Raw genomic sequence first — 26962 nt, forward strand, 5'->3', positions numbered from 1 at the left:
ATTTGTTTTCTCTCTTGCCTGGCTTCATGTTTTCTGTGTCCTGTGAGCTTTTCTTTTATTGTTTACTTCCTTGATTTCCTGGAGCATCTCCTTCATACCTTTTCCTTTATTATTCATTTCCCATTTTTGTGAGTCACCTCTTCTAGTAGCTTCCTTTTTTTAAAAAAAGTATGAATGGCTTGAGAGCTCATTGAAATTCTCTCAGAATTCTAGGCATACTCCCTGAATAGCTAATGAACTAGTGAGTGACTAGGTAGAGATAATAGAATAATGGTGGAGGCAAGACCCCATGGATTCACATCCGGTCCCTATCACTTTCAAGCTCCACGACCCACGTGGAGCTTCCTGTGCCTCAGTTTCCTAATGATAGATGGAGATAGTGGTGCTTGTGTGGATCACTTTGAGTATTAGTGAGTTAATATATGCGTGTAAATTGTACCCACCACGGTGAACACACAAAATTGTCACCTTGTTAACTTTAATATGAATGAAAAGTGATAGCAAAACTAAGAAATAAATGAAGGAACTCGCTCTCAATAGCCACTTTCCGGGGCTGGGGACTTAGCTCAGTGGTAGAGCGCTTACCTAGGAAGCGCAAGGCCCTGGGTTCGGTCCCCAGCTCCGAAAAAAAGAACCAAGAAAAAGAAAAAAAAAAAAAAAAAGAGCCACTTTCCATAGAAAGTATGCAAATACCATTTGACCCGTTAGCGTTTTTATCTTTCCAGAACAGTACTTGGTGCAGCGTCTGTAAGAGTCTGCAGTGCATTTTTACTTCTTACTCTACCATAGTGACAGGAGCTCTTTAAGTTAAATTAGATTCTTCTTTATCCCACAAGCAAGAGCTGACATTTGGAGGTGAGCATTTGCCTTTTCAGTGCAGACAGCTGCCAGGTAGGAGTGAGGTCCAGCAGAGTGCTCGCCTCTGGACCCAGGGAGCAGCAGCAAAGCCGGGGAGCAGCACAGGTGCCCAGCTCACTTAGGGTTTGCAGCAGCCACTCTCCCTCCCTCCCTCCCCTCCCCCTTTCATCCCGAGCAGTTGTGAAGGTCATATCCAAGTGCGCCCTCTGCAAAGGGTAGTGGGTAGTCCGAGTAAGTGAGTGACTGCAAACAGCTTACACAGCAACACATTCTTGTTGATGGAGCTGGAAGAACTGGGAAGGCTGTTCTTGACCACTCAGTGTTGGATCAGCGCGGCTGCTCAGCTCCTCCGGTTTCTTACCCACGCAGCTGCCGGTACCCCAGCCTGCCAGAACACTGTTTCCACGACAGATGAAGTGCTTACACATTCATAGACTGAGACGCCGAGAATTCAGTTGGGTTCTCTCATTGCTCCAAGCAGATTTCTGCCTTTCCAACCATGACAATGCAGGCTGAGCTTTGAATACTTACGGCAAGCCCTTTATTATCGATCAGGGATTTCTATGAATTAATTTAAGAACATGGGGACCTGGGGCTTCAAATCAGAATCAGATTTGACAGCCTAAGTGAAATAAACTGTAGTGCTTCATGGCCTCGAAAGCTCTGACAAGTAGAACATTTGGTGAGCGTTGACGATACTAAATTAAGTGCCGCAAAGTTGGGCTTCTCAGCTGAGAAGGGAGTTTAGTGTCAAAAGGGCAGCCTGTCCATGAGTCTGAGTTTGAATTTAAGGCGTTTCTGTGCAAATTGTACAGGATTTCTGAAGATACCATTATCTTTATTATTTTTATTGAAAATACTCACCTAACAAATTCAAACAATTTTAGTCTTGCCCTTATGTGACTAAAAATTACATTTCTTGCTTATAAAATTTGTGTATAATGAACTTTGTAACTTCATTATAGTCATAAAGTGAAAAGCACATATACTGTGAACTATTATGCTAAAAATATTATACTAAAAATGACACAATAAATTGGTAAATTATTTTAAATATATTAATCATTTTATCTAAGATTCACGTGTTTGGACCTGACTATCATAAAGTAGGAAAATATGTATATGAAAGGCCTTTTAAATAAGCTGTGTTTTCTTGTACAGTGAGGCTGCCTGAGTATATATAGGTCCATATTCGTCCATATTTACTATGTAATTGCTCATAACATAGTAAAGCCAGAAGCTATGTTTCCTTTGTTTCCTTTTTATTTTTATTTTGCTGTGTGATTAAGTCTCAGGCCTTAGGCATTGGGCCACACTTTCAGCTGAGGCCTATTATTTCTAGAAGAAGTTTTTTTTATTCTTTGAGAATTTCACATATGTGTTTAATAAAATATGATCATATTTACCACCCAGGACATGTATTTCTAATTTGAGAAAGTACCATGGTCTTTTTAGTTGACGAAATTAGGAGATAGTACTTTGCGTAAGAGAAAAGTTCTTGTAGTTATTCCTTCTATTCGGGAAGATTTTCTGTCAGGTGTGTTTCAAAAAGTGTATAGGAATTCGGTGTTATATGGGATGGCTTTTACATTTAAATTACAACTTTTACTGTAATTTTAATATCTACAAATGTTTGGAGCATGAGAATTATGAGAAAACCTGAAGGGTCGACTGTCAGAGCCGCTCTTCATTTCATATACCAGCTTGGGCTGTGTATGTGAGTCAGGGCTGTGTATGTGAGTCAGGGCTGTCTGTGTATGTGAGTCAAGCTGTGTATGTGAGTCAGGGCTGTGTATGTCAGTCAAGCTGTGTATGTGAGTCAGGGCTGTGTATGTCAGTCAAGCTGTGTATGTGAGTCAGGGCTATGTATGTGAGTCAGGGCTGTGTATGTGAGTCAGGGCTGTGTATGTCAGTCAAGCTGTGTATGTGAGTCAAGCTGTATATGTGAATTGGGGCTGTGTATGTGAGGCAGGCTGTGTATGTGAGTCAGGGCTGTGTATGTGAGTAGAGCTGTGTCTGTGAGGCGGGCTGTTTCTGTGTTCAGTGCTCACTGCATGTGTAGTGATGTCTTGGAAGGACAGGAAAAAGCATCAGATCCCCTGGAGCTGGAGTTATAAACCCTCCTGGGCCACCAATGAGTGTGAGTACTAGGAACCAATCTTGGGTCCTCCGGAAGAGCAGCCAAGTACTCTTAACCTCTGCACCACCTCTCCAGCCTCAAGAAAGAGTCTTTTAAGGGGGAAAGAAGGTATAAATAATTTGTAAAGTATATTCATGGCATAAGCAGATTATTATGAAAATAAGCATAAATTATATAACCTTTGTCTTGTATATTACTTCTCAATAAGTTGCATAAATAAACACTTAATAAACACTTAATATTTACTGATGACATTTGAATAGTATTTTAAATCTTTACAGTAATTCGAGTTTAGTTTAGAACACAGTAGTGATGTGCTAACAATGTTAGAGGATGACTTAGGGTTTACTGCTGTGAACAGACACCATGACCAAGGCAACTCTTAAAAGGACAACATTTAATTGGGGCTGACTTACAGGTTCAGTCCATTATTGTCAAGACAAGAGTATGGCAGCACCCAGGCAGGCATGGTGCAGGAGAAACTGAGAGTTCTACATCTTTATCTGAAGCTGCTAGAAGAAGATTGTCTCGTATGTGATTAGGAGGAAGGTCTTAAAGCCCACACCCACAGTGCACTCTTCCTCCAACCAGGCCACATCTCCAAATAATGCCATTCCCTAGACCAAGCATATTCAGCCTGCACAGGAGACAGATTCTCAGTGCGTGTCTACCACCAGCCCCAGTGTGCTCACACACGAGGCTTGGTTTCTGTACTTACACAACTGGCTGCTTTAGGGTGGTTCTTTCCCTTCTGACCGCCGAAGCCATAACTGGTATCATTAGCTACCACCTGTATGTCTTTGCTCTTTTGTACACTTTGAGGGTCACCTTTCTGTTGACCCTGTCACTTCCCCTTGCTTTATTTTAAATTGGTGTCGTATAGCATAATGTAATGTACAGTTTTGGCTCAAGACACAGCTGAAAACTATGATAAAACTGACAGTGTTAACCCAGCAGAAAGTTAAAGATTTAAGTAGCCTTTGAACTGAAGCCAAGTTCATGATTTTATTTGAGATTTGGAAAGGAAAAGAAGAAAAAACACACACAAGACACTAAACTGAAGGAACTTTTGTTCTCCACGCTGATTGGGAAACACATGACTAACTCTGTAATTATGCGTATTTGCACTGGTACAGGCAATGGCATTTAAAACCAGTGGCTATGATTTTCATTAGCAAAACTGCTACAGTCATACATTACATTAGAAACTCACACTTGCTGCTGAATCAGATAGCGAAGTAGCTTTAATTGGATGAAGTAGACATCTTCTCTCTTAGATGGTAACGGACACATACCGTTGCTGGTGTATTTATGTGTATGTTGGTGCAGTCGTCTCCCTCCCATAACACATCTCCCTCAGCTGGAGCTCTGTCACACTGCATCAGTCTCCTTTATTGTTTTAATTTTTTATTTAAAAATAGTTTTAACAAATTTATTAATAAATTTAATGACAATTTAATAATTAATATTAATTAATAATTTTTAAATAATTTAAAATTTATTTAAAGGTTATAGAAAAGACAAAACAAAGCTTTCATGTACTTTATGGTATTCTTTATTAAGCCATAATGGCATTTTTTTCACGGACAAACATACAGACAAGTATGCTACGGTTAAGAAACTTTCTTTTCATGAAAGAGTCAGAAGTCGCAAGGTAATTCCAGGGGCTTTTCAGTGACATTTCTTATTTTTGGGGACTCTGGGAAATCCTCAGCCCCTACAGGTACCGTAAATGCAGCAGATTCCCCTTTTATCGGTATACCAGTGAGGGAAGCAGTGTTTACACAGCCAGCTAGATGTCCAGCCCATGGATTCTCAGCTCCCACAGCAGCTTCTGGACAGTTTCTAGTGGCGCTTATTTGATTTCCACTGTCTGTAGTGTGGAAGTTCCAGTTTACCGTGTTCTTGTTCATGTCCACATCTGGAGGCCAGGTCTGACAGCAGTTGGACCTCTCAGGGCGTTCTCCCATTCTTTTCGCAGTGCTCTGCAGGCCTTATGTCAGTTGGATCACATGTATCTGCCTTCTTCTGACTGGCTACTTGTTTAATTATCTGCTAATTATATGGTTACTCCCCCCCCCCAATAAATATTTGATACAATGGCAAGGGGAGAACTCTCAAAAACGTATATATAGCAGCTTTAACCTGTTCTCCTTTTTTTTTTAAACCTAATTTTTTTAATAAGACAGGGTACATATACTTTGTATATGATCTCTAAATACCATAAGAATACTCATTTAAGTATCTGCATTTAATTTTGTGGTGTGTAGGAGAAAAGTCTCATTTTAAAATTCTACATGGTTTAGGACAATTAACGATATCAAAGAAACATCTAAAGTACTGAGACCCACTTTCTGTTTTCTAGAAGATATAAAAGTAATACCACTTAATAGCGTTTGCTACTGTGCCTTCCAAAGCACTTTAGAGTCATCCGTCTGTCTAAGGAGGACGTGCTAACACCAGACATGCTAACACCATGTTAATAGATGAGAACCTTCCCTCCCTGCATTTACTGCATTTGAATTACAGAATTTACCCAGAGCTCTCCATACAGTGCTTGTAGTGTTCTGAGGGCCTAGCAGAACCTTTTTAATAACCATCTTCTCGTCCCCTAGCTACTACCAAGATAGTTTTCAGTAGGATTTTAAAACTAGAAACATTATATTTTTTAGTAGTGAGAAATATACTTAGCTCAAAGATTTGTAAGAGATTATATTACTTATTAAAACAAATTTGGAAGAAGTTTTTGAGCGAATGTAGCTCAATTCTTGTACCTACGGTAGTGCACAGCTGTATTCTGTTAGCCCATGCGGGATGTTAACCAAAACGGGAAGAAACCACGGTGTCGCCCCTGAGCCTGTCTCCCACTGTGAGGCGGTTCTGCATTACTGGTTATGTCCTCACTGGGAATCATCTTAGATGAGGGCATGCTCTCAGAAACGATAACCTGAGGAAGTAAAGGGTACAGGCACTGCTGTCCTGACACTTCCTCATCTAATTTACATGCAGGCGAAGTCCCCAGCCTGCTTTGTCTGTCTGTCTGTCTGTAAATGCTTACTCCTGTTCTTGTTCCTGAACTTTTTAATATTGCAGAAAACAGTAATCATTGATGTGGATCTCTCTAGCAGTTCTACAGAAAGTCATTGTCAGAATTTATTCTAATTCAAGGTTAATTAGTGTACCATTAAAATAATGTGTTACAAAAATTAATTACAGTGCAGGTCAGAATACGTGTTAAAAAGCAAGTGCAAATGTCTGCGAGTGCATCATCCTTCTTAGGCCCGACTGTACGCCATCCTTCTGGAAAACGCATCCAAAGGGAAGAGCACCCGACTCCGCCCACAGGTGTCTCCTCTAAAGTAAATTTTGGCACCACATGTGACAAACTTAAAATATAACCCCATTAACGGTGAGATGTGCTGCTCAGCTGCTCTCCCATCACAACAGTGAAGGAGCCATAGGTCAGCATTCGTCGGTGAAACATGACGGGGTCAGACCTAAGGCAAAGTCAGGAGCCTGCTTGAGAGGTAGAAATTACCTATTCATCTTGTGGTATGAGTACACAGTCCTAGGTTTTCTAACGATGATGTACTTCTCATGTACACCATGTAAGTATGTCACGCACCTTAATTATGCAGTGAGTCTTACTAATGGTTGAACTTACTACCTACTCTCCAAATACTTAAATTGGACTAAAAATGATAAGCTTTTATCTGATTTTTTTTTTTTTTTTTGAGACAGGGTCTCTGTGTAGTCCTATCTGCCTCCCTAGTGTGGGAACTAACGGCGTGCACCACCACACAAGACTGATTTTCTTTTTTTTTCCCCTTAAGAGAAACAGTTTATTTAGAATAAAACAAAAGCAGCTCAACTGTGAGCCCATGTTTGTGTGGCAGCTACTTTAAGCTGTGCGAGCCATAAAAAGGGTTTTTCTTTACTTTTGTAGAAATCTTGCGTACACAGCACAAAGCAAAGAGGTCATTTTTCCACTAAAAACACTGGCTTTGGCATTACTATAGCAGATACACAACGTTAAGCTGCCATTTTAGTAAAATGCACAAAATACTGAACAGATTAGCTTTCTTCCATCAGAGGCCCACGTAGCTCCACATAAGCCACTTCTCTTCAAAGAGGTCCATTAGAGCTTTGAATTCCGTTTCTTCATCCGCTGTTCACCAGTTTTGCTTGCAGGAGGAGGGAAAAGGTTATTCAGTGCAAACGTTCACAGTATTAAAAATATGTAATTTCCCCTGTGCCCTTATAGATGAACATAGTAGGAACAAGTCCTTAAACTTTAACTTCAGAAAGCACCAGTAATATCCACTGGCACAAACCTTGAAATAAATTTACTATATGAATACATAAATAACAACAATATGGTTTGACTTTTTAAAAGACTTAACCAAGGTTTGTAGAACTGGAAATATTGTTTATCCTCGAAAAACTAACGAATGGCCAAGTGTCCAGGAACAAGTAAATTTATAATTAACCAATATCTTCTAAATATAACTAAAAACATGGAACAGAAAGATGGAGTTAGACAAACTTAACCCCTCGGAGCTCATTTCTGTTGTTTATGTGAAGTGACGAAGACTCGTTAAAGCTACTAAGCCGTTAACAAACCACCTTTACCTATGTTACCAAAGACAGTAGCTGTCACTTTCTGTAAGAAAACACACCTACAGTTTGCCATCCACACTTTCAAACTCTTGTTTCCCTCTTTTACAATTTTTATGTGTGCCAGATCCTTTTTAGGATTTTGTGTTAGAAAGTAGAAACTCACAGATCAATAAAATCAGTCAAGCAAGTTAGACCAATACAAAAGGGAATCTGCAGGGAGGAAGTTGTCCTGGCTATTTACCTGACTAGTTAGGCTGACACATGCATCCAGACAGTCTTGAGTGGTAAAAAGCAGCCTAGGCAGCTTTAGAGAAGTTACCTTGGAGGCTGCGTTTTAAGGTCTCCCTTGCATCAACTTCTGTATATTTAGATCTTTTCTACAGTGTGGAAAAGCATCTTATTCTCCATGAGATATCACTGCTGCCCTCAAAGGAGAGTTATGCCATACACCATTCACCCCCTTGTTCAGAGGAGACCAGCAACCTAGGAGGGGTTGTTTGCTGGGGCAGGAGAATAGGCTTCACTTATTAGGTACACCAAGATTTTCTGACAGTCAAAAAGCACATTAATAGTACTGTAAGTCTTTGCTAGCTAGAAGTCCATAGTAGTAGTACGTCATGTGGCTGAAGACATGGCGTGGCCGTGAGGTCATTCACTCAAGTATTTTGATTATATTTCATATGTTTATTTGTGCAAGTATGTGCACACATGTGTACCTGCACAAAGACCAAAGGCCAGCTGGCAGCGGGCAGTTCCCTTCCTGGAAGTGGAGCTCAGGTCATCAGGCCTGCAGCAGGCATCTTTGTGGGCCAGGCCGTTTCGGCAGCCCAACTCAGATACTGGTCTTGTTGTTTGTATTACCATTTTCCGTTATTCAGGTAAGGAGAGTGATTAAACCAAAGCAGTTACGGGCCAGCGTGCGATCAGATCAGAAGTAGAACTCAGGCCTTCCCATTGCTTGTCTATTGCTTTCCCATAGTGCACCTTAAATCATTCTTAGAACAGCAGTTTTCCCATCTTCCTCAGCCTGTGAGCTCTGTATGGCCCACACATATTTAACAAGTTCCTTTGCCATTTGCTACTCACAGGGCAGAGCTCTGCTCCACTGGGCATGCGATCGAGGACATAAGGAGCTGGTGAAAGTCTTGCTACAGTGTGAAGCCGGCATTAATTGTCAGGTAAGAGTACATTTAAAAGGAGCTTGCTTTTCTTTTTAGTTAAGATTCATTCATATTTGTTATGTGTATGGGTGTTGTTCCTTTATGTATGTCTGTGCATCATATGTGTACAATGCGACAGAGGCCAGAAGAGGGTATTGGATCCTCTGAGAGGAATTACTGAAGGTTGTGAGTCTTGGGAATCTGATCTGGGTCCTCTGGAAGAGCAGCCCACACTCTTACCCACTGAGCTAGCTCTGCAACTCTACAAAGGAGCTTTAATATGCACGCACGTGTGCGCGCGCGCGCACACACACACACACACACACACACACACACACACACACACCTGAAGTAAAATTCTCATAAGAAAAATGTATGTGATTAGATGTCTTAAGGCATATGTCACTCGAGCCCCTGCTGTAGAGTTCCGCAGAATCATGAGGCAAGTGCTTTCCTGTTTTCTTTCTCATACTTACCCTCAAGCTGTGTAAGTGGTGGAGCACACCACAGGACCTCATTCATTTTTATGGCTAGATCGCTAGTGTATGAGCATAAATGACAATGGTGACATGATTTCGATTTACGTTTTCCTAACGACTAAGCAGTACTGAGCCTTTTTGGGTTTTGGCAGTAGAGGGGCTGGGATGGGCTGTGTGGCCCTGGCTGTTCCAGAACTGGCTCTGTGGATCAGGTTGGCCTTCGCCTCCCTGGTGCTGAGATTAAAAGTGTGTACCACCACCCAGCTCTTCTGGCATATTTTAAAATTTATATTATATTATACTTTTGTGACCCATTTGTTCATGTCTTTTGCCTAATTTATTATTATATTGATAACTTTAAAAGAATTATATAGGAGCTGGAGAGATGGCTCAGTGGCTAAGAACACTGGCTGCTCTTCTAGAGGTCCTGAGTTCAATTCCCAGCAACCACATGGTGGCTCACAACCATCTGTAAAGAGATCTGATGCCCTCTTCTGGTGTGTCTGAGGACAGCTGCAGTATACTCATAGCATAAAAGAACAAATAAATTGTAAAAATATTTTAAAAAAGAATTATATAAATATTTTATGTAATTTTAAGAGATTATAAACATTTTATGCGTCTTAAGACAAAGTTTAATACATATGTGACATGTTAAAACTGTTCCTCATGCTTTTTCCTGAAATTTTCTCCCTTTCATGACTTCTTTGAGCCATCTAGAATTACCCAATGTTTTGTAAATGTTAATAGAGATTTTACTTTGTCCGGATGCCCAGCCAGTCGTTGTAATGATGTTTACTGAATAACCAGTCCGGATGCCCAGCCAGTCGTTGTAATGATGTTTACTGAATAACCATGCTTGCTTCTTGCAACTCGCAGCAGCTTCCTTAACGTAGTCTCTGGCTTCATCTCAGTCTACCTCTGACTTGTTCTCCTGTCCCATACTCTGTTCTTCCGTATGTTCTTAGGCCGTGTTCCTAACAAGCATAGCTTCAAACGTTTGAACATTGGATAAGACTTCACTGTTCATTCAGAAATTTTTCTACAGTGCTGCTTCTCATTTTGTAAATGTTTGAAGTTGTCTTCTTACCCTCGCTTTACTTTCACTAAGTTAAAGCAACGAGAGAACCCCCCCCCCCCCCGTGCACACTTGCCCACACAGGACTGTAAATTCGTCAAGGGTACTTTAAAGGAGGGTGTCCCCACACTAGGCCTTGTCTGAGGTTTCTGCCAGTTCTGTGTTGGGTTAGTACGAGCCTAACAGTCTAACAGTCTCAGTCTCTGCCTCGTGTGACATTAGAGCATCGTGGACGCCAGCTTTAATGCAGCCAAGGTTCCATGCAAGTTTTTAGGACGGATGGGTTAGGACTGTGCTGCCTGACACAGTGCTCTCCTGGTTCTCTGCATTCACGCAGCCATTTTACGGTGCTCTGACTTTGTTCTTGACAGTTATAATCTGATCTTTCTATGCCGATATTGGAAATGGTTTGGCTCTCTCAGCTTGAGCTGGTTACAGGCCTCCAAGTCAGAGGGCTTCTGCACTTGGGTCTCAGAAGGACTTTCCCACTGTTGTTTCTCTTTTGGTTTCCTTACGGAACAGCACTTTTCAAATAGAGACAATTCAAGCACAATAAATGGACGTAAAGATTCACCTCCCTCATGACTCAATCTTTCTTAAACAATATTATTAGTGACTGGCTTATTGGTTGCCAAAAAAAGAAAATCAATTTTATTAGGACTGTTTGCTTGGCCATAGATCTTGGTACTAACCCAGCACAGGCAGGCTGATGTGATCAACTGAACAATAACCTTCCTGAGAGCCTGGAGGGAAATGATTAGAGCTGTGTCAGGTCTGTTCCGTGTATTCCCGTCATTTTACTCTGTCCGTCTCATAAATTCCTTTACTGAACTGCACTGGTTGGATTCTGTGGAACTGGTGAGGTTGGAACTAATATTTATTTCTAAGAAAGATCTTTTATGATTCCATCTATTGGTGTGTGTTAACAGATATTTTGTTTCTTCCTGCTTACTTGTGACTTTTGCTTCCACTCTGGAAGTTGGGGTATTGTCATATTTAGTGTTAGGGTAATGGTGTAAATGCTGTGTGTGTGTGTGTGTGTGTGTGTGTGTGTGTGTGTGTGTGTGTGTGTCTGTGCAGACTCATCTTTTCAGTTCTTGAAACCCCTCCACAGCACATGATATAGATACTTTTGTCTTGACATAAAACACTTTAAAGCAGCTGAGGGAGGAAAGGGTTTATTTTGGCTTGAACTTCCAGTCCCAATCCATCACTGAGGGGTCAGGAATGGAACTCGAGCAAGAACTTAGAACAGGAACCATGAAGGAATGCTGCTCACTGGGTCACGTTCACCTAGCTTTCTTATACAGCCCAGGGCCGCCTACCCAGGGATGACCCCACTCACGGTTGGCTGGCTCTCTACATCTTACCTTAGTAAGCACAGTCTTTTATGGTCTTTCACAATCACAACACGAGCAGAAGGCCAGTAAGATGGAGATCTCCCCTTCCCAGATAACTCTCAAGCATGTCATGTTGACCGCCAGACTAACCAGGGCAACATTAAAAACATTTGGAGTGTGAGATTCTGTGTGGGATCACCAGTGTGAAGGCTGAGGCAGATCAAAGCACACACAATTTGCCTAGATGAATAGAAGCACAAGCTCAGTGTGCCTTCAGTGTGCCTTTCCGCTAGCTATTTGTGGTAAAAGGTTTCCAAAATGCGAGAAACTACGGCATAGTAAATAAACCATTGGCGACACCTCTGAATGTGGGGTGAAACTTCTCCCAGCACTGACATGTGCCCAGTGTTTTATGTGCACTGTTTTAGTCACCACATCAGCCCTGTACTGTGCACATACTTTTCTTGTCCTACTGAGGGAGAAGCAAGAGCCTAGAGAATCCCTGGAGCGATCCTAAGTTTAAGCTCTCAACCTCGCCTCTGTAAAATTTGAATGCATTGCAGTCTCATCTTTTCCATATAACCACTTTTCTTTTCTTTAAACTTTTTGAAGTATAAAGCAAATTCAGCAAGGTACATTGTACATAAATCCTAAGGATACGGGATACACACATGCACATGCACCTGCCCTTGTAACTACCATTTACATCAAAAGGCAACATTTCTTGAACTAGCAGATTCATTCTCTTAAGCTACTTCCTGTTAAAATCCACACTTCCTGTACCACCCTGAAATGACTGCTACTCTGCTTTCTTTCACCACTGATCCCTTCTGGCTCTTGGTGAAATGTGAATCTTTATAATAGTGTTCAGTCTACAGTGTAGAATATAGGCATTGGATCTGGCTTTTACACTCAACACAGTATTTATGAGGGCGATATCTGTTGTTACATGTATTGTTCATTTATTTATTCATTTATTTATTCATTCATTCTTTATTTTTATAGCTGGGTAATATTCCATCGTACACACATGCTGCTGTTGGACAGTTAAAGTTTCTTTTTTCCCTTCAGTTTTTCGTTTATTATGAATAAAGCAGGCTGAGAACATTGTTGAATGTGGATGTACATTTAAATTCTCGTTCTTTTCAGTATGTGTTCCTAGGAGAAGAATTGCTGGGTCGTAGGATAACTCTGGGTGTGACTCTGAGGGGCTGCATGTCTTTTCTAAGAGTGGTACCATTTTACATACACACCAGCCAGTATGAGGGATCCAGTCCTCTACATCCCGTTGACACTTGTTTCCTAAGCACATATAAAATGGTGTTTCATTGGGCTTCCGATGTTCAGGTGTATGACAGTGACTCCAGTTTCTGTCCGTGTGCTTACTGACCATTTACACATGCTCATGGGGAAATTTTCTATTCAGATACCATGTCTGTTTTATTTTATATTATCTATTTTACTTATTTATTTTTTTTTTTAAGACAAAGTCTCACTGACTGGCCTGGAACTCACTGTGTAAACCAGGCTGGCCTCAAAGTCACAGAGATCCACCTACCTCTCTCTGAGTTCTGGGTTTAAAGGAGTGTGCTACCACGGCTGGTTCTGTGTCCACTTTAAAAAAAGCAGGGTTGTCTGTCATGGAGTTGAAGGGGTTGTTTATGTATGCTGGATACAGACCTCTTCACATACATGATTTGCAAATATTTTCTTGTATTCAGTGGATCTTTCTTTTATTGATAGTGTCTTTTGAAACAATGTTCTTGTTTTAAAATTTTTAAAAGTGTGAATCCTATTTACTTTTTTTATTTTTGTGTGTTTTTAGTATTATTTCCAAGAAACTATTGTCTAATCAAAGATTGTGATAATTAAGTCCTTTTAAGAAGTTTACAGGTTATCTATTTGGTAATTGATTCCTTTTGGATGGTTTGCATAGAGTATGAAATAATAGTTCAACTTCACTTTTTATATGTAGATATCTAGTTGTTTAATCATTTGTTAAAAAGTCTATTTCTGGACTGGAGCGATGGCTCAGTGGTTAAGAGCACTGACTGATCTTCCAGAGGTCCTGAGTTCAATTCCCAGCAACCACATGGTGGCTCACAACTATCTATAATGGGATCCGATGCCCTCCTCTGGTGTGTCTGACAGCTACAGTGTACATACATGTACATATACATATATACATATATTTTTTTAAAGTCTATTTCCACTTCCATTAAACTCCTGTGGTGCCTTGTCAAAACACTTGACCACAAAGGTGGAAATCTGTTTTCAGACTCTCAGCTTTCCTCAACTGTCACTGTGGAAATTAACAGCCACCATCGTCTGCATATTCCTTCTGATCTTCTCAACTCTCCACTGCCTCTCCTTCTGATAGTCTCATTACGTACTGCACTTTCTAAAACTGGGGTTCTTGCTTCCCCATCCATCCATCCATCCATCCATCCATCCATCCATCCATCCATCCATCCATCCATCTCTCTATCTCTATCTGCATCTAGTACTAGGCTGGGAATTTTCATTTTCTCAGTGTCAAGGTCTCTGATCTCGTCTAGCCGTCTCCTCCCTCTCCCTCTCCCTCTCCCTCTCCCTCTCCCTCTCCCTCTCCCTCTCCCTCTCCCTCTCCCTCTCCCTCTCCCTCTCCTCCCTCTCCCTCCCCCTCTCCCTCCCCCTCCCCCTCCCCCTCCCCCTCTCCCTCTCCCTCTCCCTCTCCCTCTCTCCCTCTCCCCCTCCCCCTCTCCCTCTCCCTCTCCCTCTCCCTCTCCCTCTCCCTTCTAAAGGCCATTCAGGTATTCTCACGTGGGAGGTAAGAGCTTCAGCGCACATGTGGAGAGTGTACTGTGTTTTCATATTAACATATGTTCTTTATAAACAACATGTTGTTAGGCCTTAATTTTTGTCCTGTACGATAAATAACTTTTGTCTTTACTCCCCGTGTTCCATTCGTTAGTATTTAACGAGACTACTGCTATCGTTTATTAAGCGCACTGATTTGCTATTTGTTTTCTGTTTGTTCCACCTGGATGAGTGCTTTTGGTCTCTCTTTATTAACTTGTTTGGCACTTATCAGGTATTTTTTTTAATTGTTGAATTTTGCCTTCTCTATTGAGTATTTATTTCGTAGATCTTTTAAAAACTGCTTTTTAGTAGTGGAAATTACAAGTTAGAGTAATATACTTGTTGTGTCTTGATTAATATAAGAACTGTAAAATAGTTTAATTCTGTTCTTTTCCCTGCCAGTGTTGCTATGGTTATGGTGTGTTTCTTTTTTCTTTTTTTAATAGATTTCATAAGGTGCTCTTTGAATCAGATAGCCTTTTAAGATAGTATTTTGCCTGATAATACTTTGCATTTCTCCTTAAACCTCCCTGACACCTCTGGTATCTTTCCTTTAGCCTGAAAGACTGACTAGGATGTGTGCTGTTGCATTGGCTTCCAGTGTTGAAGTGTCTCATCCTTTCTTTGTATGACGGTGACTCACTTACAGTTTAGATGCAATAGTGATTGATGAGAAAGCATTGTATATTGGCTGGAAATTTTGTGTCTTTGTTTTTTGTTTTGTCTGTCTGTCTGTCTTTCTGTCCTTTGTTGTCCTCCCATTGTCTTATAACCCACATATTTTCTACAGAGGAATTAGCTGTAATTCTTATTATTCTTCAGATAAAATGGACACATTTCTTGAGAAAAAGACTTACTAAAAGTGACAGGACTTTAAAATGTGAATATTCCTAGATCTATTTAAGACACTGGAATTACAAACTTGACTTTACAGTTCAAAACCCCAACCTTGGGTTGGGGATTTGGCTCAGTGGTAGAGCGCTTGCCTAGCAAGCACAAGGCCCTGGGTTCGGTCCCCAGCTCCGAAAAAAAAGAAAAAAGAAAAAAACAAAAAACAAAAAAATCCCAACCTTGCTCTGATGGCTTTTAAGATTTTTCCACACGTTCCATGCTCCCCAGCTTTTTACCTCACAGCTCCTAAAGTTTGGTCATGTAGAGGTGAAGGTTTGCTATTGCTTCCTCTCTTCTATTGTTGTTGCTAGTTTGTGGAGTTCGCTTTTTGTTTTTTGTTTGTTTGTGTTTTTCTTTTGCTTTGTTTTGTTGGTTTGGTTTTAACTAGATCTTCCTGTATGTCCCAGACTGGTCTGGAACTCACTATGTACCCCAGACTCAACTCAACTTACAATGATCCCCCTGCCTCAACCTCCAGAGATCTGGGATTATAGGCATGAGTCACCACCACTGTTGTCTCTACAATTTGTTGTTTGAGACACACCCCCCCCTCATCTCTTCAAACAGAAAATGTTTAAAGACTGCTTGAGATTTTTGTGTGCTCTCTACACATGGTGTGGGAGAGCAGCTACTCTGTGTCCAGAAGTTGTGCTGATTTTATTTTTGTCACTGTCTGTTCCACTTGCACTAAGCTCTGGCAGAGTCCTTGCAGAGTCAAGAGCGGTGCCAGAGAAGCAGCCACAAGACACAGTTGATTCCTCCCAGTACCCCCCTGCTTTAGTTAGTTTGCCTTTTGTTTCCATGACTCCACATGTCTTTATAACTACAATCTTGTCTATTACCCAAACTTAAAAAATGCTGCAAGGCTAGAGAGATGGCTCAGTGGATAAAGCACTTGCCACACAAGCAAAAACACTGGAGTTGGGAGTCCCTAGGACCCATGTAAGTACCCAATAAGCTTGGCAGCCTGCCTATAATTACAGCACTTGGGAGAGCAGGAAGGTAAATCTCTAGAGTAAGCTGCTAGGTTAGCAGAGCCATCAGGCTGTGGATTGAATAGAGGCCCTGCTTGGGGAGAGCTCAGGGCCACAGCTGACATCCCCTGGCCTACACACACACACACACACACACACGCCCATGTATACATGACATCCCTCCCCCAGCTGACATCCCCTGGCCTACACACACACACACACACACACACACACACACACACACACACACGCCCAGGTATACATGACATCCCTCCCCCAACCAAAAAAATGCTGTCATGAGAAAACTACCCTGATTCAGTGTCAATTCTACCTAGAACCGGAAACCAGCCATATAGATTTGTTATGTAGTGAGCACTTTTCTATGCCATTTGCTACGTTTTCAAATTATTTTTTATTTTCTTTTTTATTTAAATGTCTTTCCCAACTGTAGATTTTATATCCTTGGCAAGAACAGAATACATGGTATAATTAGAATATATGAAAAACTGCAAGATAAATGTGCTGCTTCTTCCCAAAGAAACCATTTTCCTTAAAAGTTTCAGAGTACAAATAATTTAATTTGAAAGTACCTGTAAATCACTTTATGCATACACATACAGTTGTAGATTGGGATATAGAATTACTTAGCTGAAAGGAGGCATGGTTTCATGGTCTCACTACAACCATCAGAAAGGAGAGTTTTGATAGTTTCCCAGTTCTTTTGATTTTTCATCAGTTTTTCTAACTTTAGTGACATGTGGAGTTTCCTTTCGATGAACATCCCTTGAAGAAACACATCCCAAAGAAATAAGCGGCTGCCTTTTCTTCTATTACAAACGCAGATGATTCTGGGACATGAAATAATAAAGTAGATATGCCACAGGTATATATGTAGACTGTAAGCTTACTCAGTATCTGCAAGTGGTCCACTGTTTTCATATTCTCAATTCTTCAGCCCATTTCTAAGAGCAGTTTACAGAGACATGGCCAATATGCTGTGCAGCTGCTGTGGTTCAGCAGAGTCGAGCCTTGGAACCACAAAGCAGCAGTATTTGGCTGCAACATTCAGTTGTGATGTGTTAAACAACCACATTTAATCAGCTCTAGGATGAAATGTTTTCCTTTACATTTTAACGTCTTGAAATTAACGTAGTAATAAGTTGTGATAAGTTGTGAGGACTGTGGGAGTGGATGTGATCTTGACTGTCAGCATCTCAGTTCAGTTGAGTATATCCACTGCTGTGTTGGCTTTGTTACTTAAAATAGTTTCAGAAGGACTGGAGAGATGGCTCAGCAGGTTAAGACCCCTGGCTGCTCTGGAGTTCTGTTCTTAGATTGGGTGATTAACAGGCGCCTGTGACTCCAACTCCAGGGCGTCCAAATCCTCCAACCTCTGCAGGTACCTGCATTTACATGTCCACACCCTTGCAGACACAGACACATCGTCAAAAGTTATTTTAAAAATAAATCTTAAAATCTTTTTTGAAAATAATGACTATAATTGAATATTGAAACAAAAGCATTATTGTCTCTGTTGAGGAACAAAGGTAGGAGTAGATTTGATATTAGTAGGACAAATGTTCATCATAAGGAGAACAGCCATTGTTCTGTATGTATGTTACTTACTTTTTGTGGGGTTTCTTTGGTTTGTTTTGTTATTGTTTGTTTTTGATTTTTGTGTTTTTGTTTCTGTGTGAGACATGCTATGTCTATGTAGTCCTGTCTGTCCTGGAACTCACTATGTAAACCAGGCTGGCTAACAGACATTTCCTGCCTTTGCCTCCTGAGAGCTGGTATTTCATGTGTGCGCCATCACATCAGCCATTTTCTTGACTAAGATCGATAGGGAGAGATACAGCCCACTGTGGGCGGTGCTACAGCCTAGGCAAGTTGTTCTAGGTTATTTAGAAAAAGCAAGCAGGATGTGCCATAAAGAACAAGCCAGTAAGCAGTGTTCCATTATGGTTCCTACCTGTGTTTTTGCTTGAGTTTCTGCTCTGACTTCCTTCAGTGATGGACTTCCTTCAGTTGCTTCTACTCGTGGTCTTTATCACACTCCAGTAGAAACAACCTTAGACAATGGTTTTTTCATATATTCCTTCTTGCTTAATTAACATATTTCAGATTTATTTTGGTGTGTGTGTGTATGTGTGTGTGTGGTGTGTGTGTGTGAGTGTGTGTGTGTGGTGTGTGTGCGTGCGTGCCTGTGTGTGTGTGTGTGTGTGTGTGTGTGTGTGTAAGTGTCCACAGAGGCCACAGGCATCACCTCCTCTGGAGCTGCAGTCAGTTATAGTCAGCTGTGAGCTGCCCGATGTGGATTCTGGAATGAAACTTGTGTCCTCTACAAGAGAAGTATGTCCTCTTCACCACGGAGTCATTTCCCTAGTCCATAAATGATTATTTAGAGAAATCATGTTGTGCTATTGGGTGCACATGTGCCACAGCACCACACGCTGAGGTCAGAGGGCAACTCTGAGGATTGGTTCTCTCCTTCTTCCACCTTATGGGTCCTGGGAATCAAACTCAGGGCTTGGGACAAACGCTTTAATCCATCATCAGCCATCTTCTTTCTTATAGGTAAGGTATATTTTAGAGACTCTGACACACACACACACACACACACACACACACACACACACATAATAACAATTTTTAAGATTTTAAAAAATATTCTCTTGCCGTTCACATAACATATTCTACAAGTTACTCCATCTCATTTCTCTGAGTGATTTCTCTTTTATTCATACATAAGTTATTCAGTCTTTTTCTTTGTGCATGTAGCATACTTTATTCAGAGCCCTCTCTCCCATGTATGGGCTTGTATGTTTCCAATATTCGGCAATTACCAACCTAATGCATATGTATTTCCCTATAGTTGGAATTAGACCTTCAGAGAGAGTTCTGGGAGTAGAGTCAGTGGGTCAAAAGTATGTGCATTTGTATCTTCGGTAGGTGTTGTCAAACATCCTTCTAGAGGAGTTTCCTGGCTTGCATTTTCCCAGCTGTCCGTGAGAATGCCTGATCCCCTACCACCTTGTGGTATATCTTGCTGCCAATAGATTGTACTTTTTAAAAAAGAATTAATTATTTATTTATTATATGTGAGCACACCGTAGCTATCTTCAGACACACCAGGAGATGACATCAGATCCCATTACAGATAGTTGTGAGCCACCATGTGGTTGCTGGGACTTGAACTCAGGACCTCTGGAAGAGTAGTCAGTGCTCTTAACCACTGAGCCATCTCTCCAGCCCAGATTGTACTTTTATATTTTAAATGTTTACTCTTGACAGAGAACTGGCCTCAGTGGTATTTGAGTTTGCATATTTCTGTAAGTGAAGTGTTCATCTCATCATACGTTTATGTTTGAGAGGCAATTTATGTCTATTTTCAGTAAATTGTCCACACATTCTTATCAAGTTTATTCTTTTGATATTTCCGTTTTGACGTATCTCTCTATATTAAGAATATTAACCTTTGTGGCATATGAAGCAGATATTTTGCCCTCATTTTTTTATGGCACTTTTTGCTGTGTAAGTGAAAATGTTTTTAATTGCTAGGTAGAATTTTTATTGTCCTGGATCTTAAGTCAGAGTTTTCAAAAGCTTCTTGCTGGGCATGGTGGTGCATGCCTTTAATCCCAGCACTTGGGAGACAGAAGCAAGCAGCTCTCTGTGAGTTCGAGGCCAGTCTTGTCTACATAGCAAGTCCCACGGCAGTCAGTTCTTCATAATGAGAGCATCTCCCCAAAAGGCACTAGACAAACAATGCTTTTCCTGCAGAAAACTTAAAGGGAATGTGTGTTCTCTTTTAGTGCTTGCTTGGTTTCATAGTCTACAGTTAGATCTCTGGATGTATAGTTGGACAGACAGATCGACTTTCACATCGTTCCCCAAGTGTCTACTTAGTCTAACCAGCACTGTGGATTGATATGGAACCTAGAAGCTGCCACACTCATTTACTGCAGTCCCGTGTGCATTTGTGTCTAGTTCTCCTGGTCTCATATTTATGTACACTCTCTTAATTAAAAGTCTTACAGCAGACTCAACACTAGGACAGTTATTTCTCCCTCACAGTTTCTCTTTTAAGTGTTTTCTTGGATGTTCTTGCCTTTGTAAAATATGAGCTTAGGTATCACCATTTTGCTGCATAAAAGAGCTTGGGTTATTTATACTGGAGTTGCACTGAACTCTCTCCAAGCAAAATATCGTCTCCAATTGGATAATCGTCTTTACGTACTCAGGAGTCTTTAGGATTTGCCTCATATAGGTTTTGCCCATTTCTTATATTTGTTCTATTTTTGTTGCTGTTTATGCTTTGCAAACAGGGAATTTTAGATCCTGATATTTATACTTTCACATTGACTTTATTCCATTTAGTGATGTTAAGTATTAGGAATAAGTTCAGGGTCTCAAAGACAGACCATCATTGGCACTGTGATGCCTGGGCAAAACTGCACTCGATCCAGAGGATGTGAGTCTGAAAAGAATTGGTGCACAGGAAGTGAGGGGAGAAGAAAGGGGTAACTGTCCCAGGGAGAAAGTGAGACCTGGAGCACAGCAGAGGACCTTTGTGGAAAGAAAGGTTTTACTGGGTTGGGGGGGATTAAACATTTGCATAGAAGTCTTAGGGGAGTGTCAAAAGATTTGAATTCCTTGTCCTAAACACATTTTATAATAGTTGACAGAAAGGATACATATTTGAAATCCCTTACATTAAATCATTGTCGATATTTCAAATACTCACATGTAAGAAAAGATGTCATGCCACTGTGCTTAATTTTCCTGTTTTCCCTGGTGTATTTCCCCTCATTAAGGAGTCATTGGAAAAGGCTGGGCTAATGTGTTAAAGCACCTGTGTGATTTGCTATTATTCCATTAAGAACATTGCAAGTTAATGAAGGCCAGGTGTGAAAACAGCTGCTAGTGCCCAAACCCTGTGTGTTTTGTCATTTGATTTTTTTCTGGAGGTGGAGCACTGCGGAAGCAGCCTTTCTCTGCAAATTCTTAATGACTTCTCTTAATATTTCCCGTGCAGTCACGAATTTTATGAATTGTACTTTCTTCCTAGATTGCCAAGATGCTTTGAGAAAGAAATGTTTACTAGTATTGAGCATAGCAATGAGAAAGTGTAAAACACTCTCTAAAATGAGTGTTTCGTGTACTCTTCAGACCCATCATCAGTATGCCCACCTACCTCAGTGTGTCCAGTGACGTGGTAGGGAAAGGATGAGCCGGTGGCCTTTAAATCCACGTTTAAAAGTGAATATAACTTTCTGTTACAGGCATCATTGGTACATGCCAGTTCCTACCCCACACAATCACGTGATGGGAACAATTCCATTTTTAAAGGTTTCATAAGGCATTGATTGAGTATAGCATCATTTGCGGTTTTATGTTGAAGATGTGCCTTCCAGATAAGCTTGCCGTCCTTACCAAGGTGAGGGCAGAGTTTAATGCTTTAATTTTGCAGTGATTTTAATAATAAAATAATGCCCAGCTCGGTGGCTCATGGCTTCATTCCCAGCACTCAGGAGGCAGAAACAGGTAGATCTCTGAGTTCTATGCCAGTTTGGTCTACCTTGTGAGTTTCAGACCAGCCAGAGCTACATAGTAAAACCTGTTTTGTTTTGTTTGTTTGTTTGTTTTTTAAAATGAATGAGTTAGAGGCTGGAGGTGGCTGAGCAGTTGAGCATACTTGCTGGTCTTGCAGAGACCCAGGTTTAGCTCCTAAACCCCACCTACTGGCTCACACTGTCTGTAACTCCAGTTTGGAGTATCCAAACTCTCTTCTGCCCTCCACATGCGTGCACCAGGTATGCACAGGAAACATGAAGCGCACACATAAAATACATATTACTATTTCCGGGGTTGGGGATTTAGCGCAGTGGTAGAGCGCTTGCCTAGGAAACGCAAGGCCCTGGGTTCAGTCCCCAGCTCCGAAAAAAAGAAAAAAAAATCACTATTTCCCTTAACCTGATCAATTCTTTTCCGTATGTTCTTTGGAGCCAATGAAAAATCAGTATTTCCAGAATTAAAAAACTAAATGAGTTTTTACTGCATCAGAATTATCAATTGATTGTGTGTTATGCTTTTAAGATCTCTTTATACTTTATGAAAATTGGTCAAAGTACCAAATGCCAAAAAAACCTGTCCCAGAATATTGACATTCTTTTTTTTTTTTTTTTTTTTTTTTTTTTTTTGGTTCTTTTTTTTCGGAGCTGGGGACCGAACCCAGGGCCTTGCGCTTCCTAGGCAAGCGCTCTACCACTGAGCTAAATCCCCAACCCCGAATATTGACATTCTTATGTAATATTCTTTACATAGTCAAATACATTTTCATGTATAGGGGCTGTCATAAAGTTAGAACAATACAGTGTTGTTCTAACTGTTGTTGTAAAGAACATGGTGTAGAATTCCCATTGGCCTATCCCACTGGCTTCGGAATTTTAAAGTAAATAGATTTGCACATTCCTATTGTTTTTAAACTTGGACATTGCTGTCTTGGTAGTATATCTGTCTACATCTCATGTACTGACTAGCTTGATAGGAAAACTGCATTTAGCTATTGGCTGGCCTTTTTCTGAGATGGCACAGTGTGTGTGAGAGTGTGTATATGTGTGTGTGTGTGTGTGTGTGTGTGTGTGTGTGTGTTGCTCTTTTCTTGACATACTTACGAATTTCTTTCTTATTTATTTATACAAATCATTCTTTGTGAGTTACTGTCTAGTGAAACCCTGAAGTAGCTCAGAATGCTAACATGACAAGTCCTTCCATCTCTCTACCCAAAGAACTAGTTTAAAAACTGTAAGAAAAGGTGAGTTTACAATGAACAAAAGGAAATAAAAAGTAAATGAGGTAATCAGAGTCAGAGAAACTGATATTGGCAGGTTGTTCCTAGATGAGCAATCTTTCAAAATACTTCTTGTACACTGCCACTATTCCTTTATTTATTATTAAAATAACATGATCCATGAGGAGCATAGGGTGACTCTCGGCCTAGCTAATTCTAATTAATCCAGTCAGAGAGCAGTAGGGTAAGTGGAGCAGTCTATCGGATTGAAATTCATAACTTAATTGAGGTCAAAGTCCCGGTCTGGGAGAACAAAAGTCTTTTGCTGGGACCAGGCAGATCAATAGCAATAAATATCTGGCTTGGATACAAGTCGCTTATAGTGACAGATTATCTGACACTGGCCAGAGGTCTTGGTTCTGTTAAGGGCAAAGTCTTGAGCATGCCATGGTTCTTGCAGATGTTCAGTCCGTACCCATGACACTTGGTAAGAAGAAATTCTCTTAAGAACTCTGGGAAGTCTTAGGGAAGCAGTTTACATGAACTTCCACATGGCTTGCTATTATCCAGTGAACATTTTCTAAGGATAATTTTCTTTAAATGACAGAGTGTTTCTGTCACATTGATGGTAAGACCAAAGGATATACAATGTTGGTTAATGTTCTTTTTCGGTGTGTATTCACTATATAAAGAAATGGATTTCATTATGACACTTCCCTATTAAATGCCAAATATCCTGTCCTCCCTGTTACCCTTTCTCATTACCCACCCTCATTCTGTTCTCTTTCCAAATAGTCAAACTGGTTAATGTTTTGAAAGGTGTGTGCATGTGTGCACTGTGTGTGTGCAGGTGCCACAGAGGCACGACGTCCTGGAGCAGGTGTTAATAGGCGGTTGTAAGCAGTACATGGGTGCTAGGAGCAAACTTGGATCCTCTTGAAGAGCAGGAAGCATTTTTATCCAAGCTATTTCTCTAGCCTCTATTCAAAACAATGTATAGAATTGTTTTCAAGCAGAAACGTACTAAACTATGTTGTCTTTGTTTATATATAATTGTAAAAGTGAAAGGGACAGTGTCAGTTGGTATTAACTCTTTTAGATGTGCTAATGGCATTGTGGTTACATAGGAGTATATTTTTGTTTTTAGGTCTGTACTGATATATTTAGAAACGAGGTAATAATGTCTATAATTTCCTTTTTAGGCAAAACAAAAACATAAACATGGGAAGTTATTCAATCTGAATAATGAGTCTCTACTGTATATATTTGTGTGTGTATATATATATAAATATACATATATAAATATAGATATACAAATATATATATTTTTGTTTGTTTTTCATAATAAAAAGTAACAGCTCAGGGGCTGAATGATGGCTCAGCAGTTTAGAATACTGACTGTTCTACCAGTGGACCAAGGGTCAATTCCCAGCCTTCCTATGGTGGCTCACAGCTAACTGTGACTCCAGACTTAGGAGCTCTGACCCTCTTCTGCCGTCCACAGGCACTGCAAATACATGATGCACAGAAATACATGCTGGCAAAACATCCACGTGCAAACAATAAAAGTAAATAAAACCCCCCAAAAAAAACTTTTTAAAGCTTAGAGAGCCTGCACGGTGAGACCTTTAGACTGATGTTCTGACTGTTGTGAGAAAAGGCTTACCTCTGTCTCAGCCTGTTTGTAATCTCTCAGATCATCCCGAGCATGGTGCTCTTTACCAATATGGCACTATTACAGTTAGTTAATATTACAGCATTCTGATATACCTCTCATCAGCCAATACTATTGCCACTGAGATTCAACAACCTTCCGACTTGGGAAAATAAACCCTTGAGGTCAGCAGTTGTTGGCCTTACAGAGTGTGGAGAACTTGACAATCAGGATTCTAATGTGTTTCCAGTGAGCTCCAGTTTCAGTCAGTTCATCATCGTCAAGTGAAGAAGGGCTTCATGAGGAAGATGGCTTCAGGCAGAACGAAAGGCAGGGCAGCGTGCTACCAAGTCATTTTCCTAGCATATTTCCCGTTAAGACAGATACTGCCCTTTATTTATGTTGTGACCTACACATGTCTTATAAGTTTATACACATACCAAATAATAATGAAACAATAACCCCTCTTATGCCAAATTAGGAGAACAACAGTACAGTCTTTAGTGGGTTGTAAAAGCCAAATCTAGGCCAAGTCTAATATCTTAAATTTGAGAAAGCATAGAAAACGTCTTAGCCAGAGGAGTTAAGAGGATCATGAGCTTTCTAGAAAACTTACAGACATGTCATGTAACTTTATAAATAAATACATCTTTATGTACAAAGATGGATTTGTACAGTCTCTGCTTTAAATCCATTCACTCTAAGATCTCCTTTTTGCTGTCCTTGCAAAATATTTTTTAAAATCTGTGGTGGAAAAATTTATTGCTGTCTTATGATTTTGTCTGTCATTAGATTTGGGCTGATTCTTGTGATTGAGAACTGATATTTTCCCTGTTCTCAATACCTAGTATTTTAGTGGACATACACTTAGTATGTTCAATATAAACAAAGAATAAAATTTTAGAGTAGAAGTAATAGTACATCAAGATGTGATGAATGATGTGTTTTAGAAATTGAGGGAAAGGGAAGTAATCTGTTTAAGTATCTTTGTGTGGAGATGTGGTGTGTGCATGCACACTTCTGTGTGGAGACCTGTGTCAGCATTGGGTGTGTTTCCTTGTTTGCTCTCTGTAACCTCACTTTTTGAGACAGCTGTCACTGAGCCTGAATCACATGGAGTTGGTTAGGCCAGTCAACCAGCAAGCGTCAGGGGTCCTCGTGCTTACCTAAAAGGTGCTTTGTCAACTCAACTCTCTCTACAGTCACAGAAAGGGAAAAATCTCAATAGAAATGCTTGACATTATGATACTGTAATATTTCATGACTTTCTTCATACATCTTGTAAATATGTTTATTAGCTTTATAGAGACTGGTTTAAATGTAGTGATCTAAACAAATATAAGAGCCATTCTTTTTTTTTTTTTTTTTTTATTAACTTGAGTATTTCTTATATACATTTCGAGTGTTATTCCCTTTCCCGGTTTCCGGGCAAACATCCCCCTCCCCCCTCCCCTTCCTTATGGGTGTTCCCCTCCCAACCCTCCCCCCATTGCCGCCCTCCCCCCATAGACTAGTTCACTGTGGGTTCAGTCTTAGCAGGACCCAGGGCTTCCCCTTCCACTGGTGCTCTTACTAGGATATTCATTGCTACCTATGGGGTCAGAGTCCAGGGTCAGTCCATGTATAGTCTTTAGGTAGTGGCTTAGTCCCTGGAAGCTCTGGTTGCTTGGCATTGTTGTACTTTTGGGGTCTCGAGCCCCTTCAAGCTCTTCCAGTTCTTTCTCTGATTCCTTCAATAGGGGACCTATTCTCAGTTCAGTGGTTTGCTGCTGGCATTCGCCTCTGTGTTTGCTGTATTCTGGCTGTGTCTCTCAGGAGCGATCTACATCCGGCTCCTGTCGGTCTGCACTTCTTTGCTTCATCCATCTTGTCTAATTGGGTGGCTGTATATGTATGGGCCACATGTGGGGCAGGCTCTGAATGGGTGTTCCTTCAGTCTCTGTTTTAATCTTTGCCTCTCCCTTCCCTGCCAAGGGTATTCTTTTTCCTCATTTAAAGAAGGAGTGAAGCATTCACATTTTGATCATCCGTCTTGAGTTTCGTTTGTTCTAGGGATCTAGGGTAATTCAAGCATTTGGGCTAATAGCCACTTATCAATGAGTGCATACCATGTATGTCTTTCTGTGATTGGGTT

At 40.6% G+C, this 26962-nt stretch overlaps 1 protein-coding gene across 3 annotated transcripts in view; it reads left to right on the forward strand.

Moving 5' to 3' along the window:
- The window catches only part of Acbd6 (acyl-CoA binding domain containing 6), a 137564-nt gene that overhangs the window by 60307 nt on the left and 50295 nt on the right, over positions 1-26962 (forward strand). For all 3 annotated transcript variants that reach the window (XR_015635105.1, XM_087580191.1, NM_001011906.1), the window contains 1 exon segment: positions 8707-8796. Coding sequence is in view for 2 of the 3 variants with exons in the window: in XM_087580191.1 (XP_087436317.1) it covers positions 8707-8796 (90 nt within the window). In the remaining variant the exon portion in view is untranslated.

This window comes from Rattus norvegicus, chromosome 13 (genome assembly GCF_021556685.1).
Source record: "Rattus norvegicus strain SHRSP/BbbUtx chromosome 13, alternate assembly SHRSP_T2T, whole genome shotgun sequence".
Taxonomy (NCBI): Eukaryota; Metazoa; Chordata; class Mammalia; order Rodentia; family Muridae; genus Rattus; species Rattus norvegicus.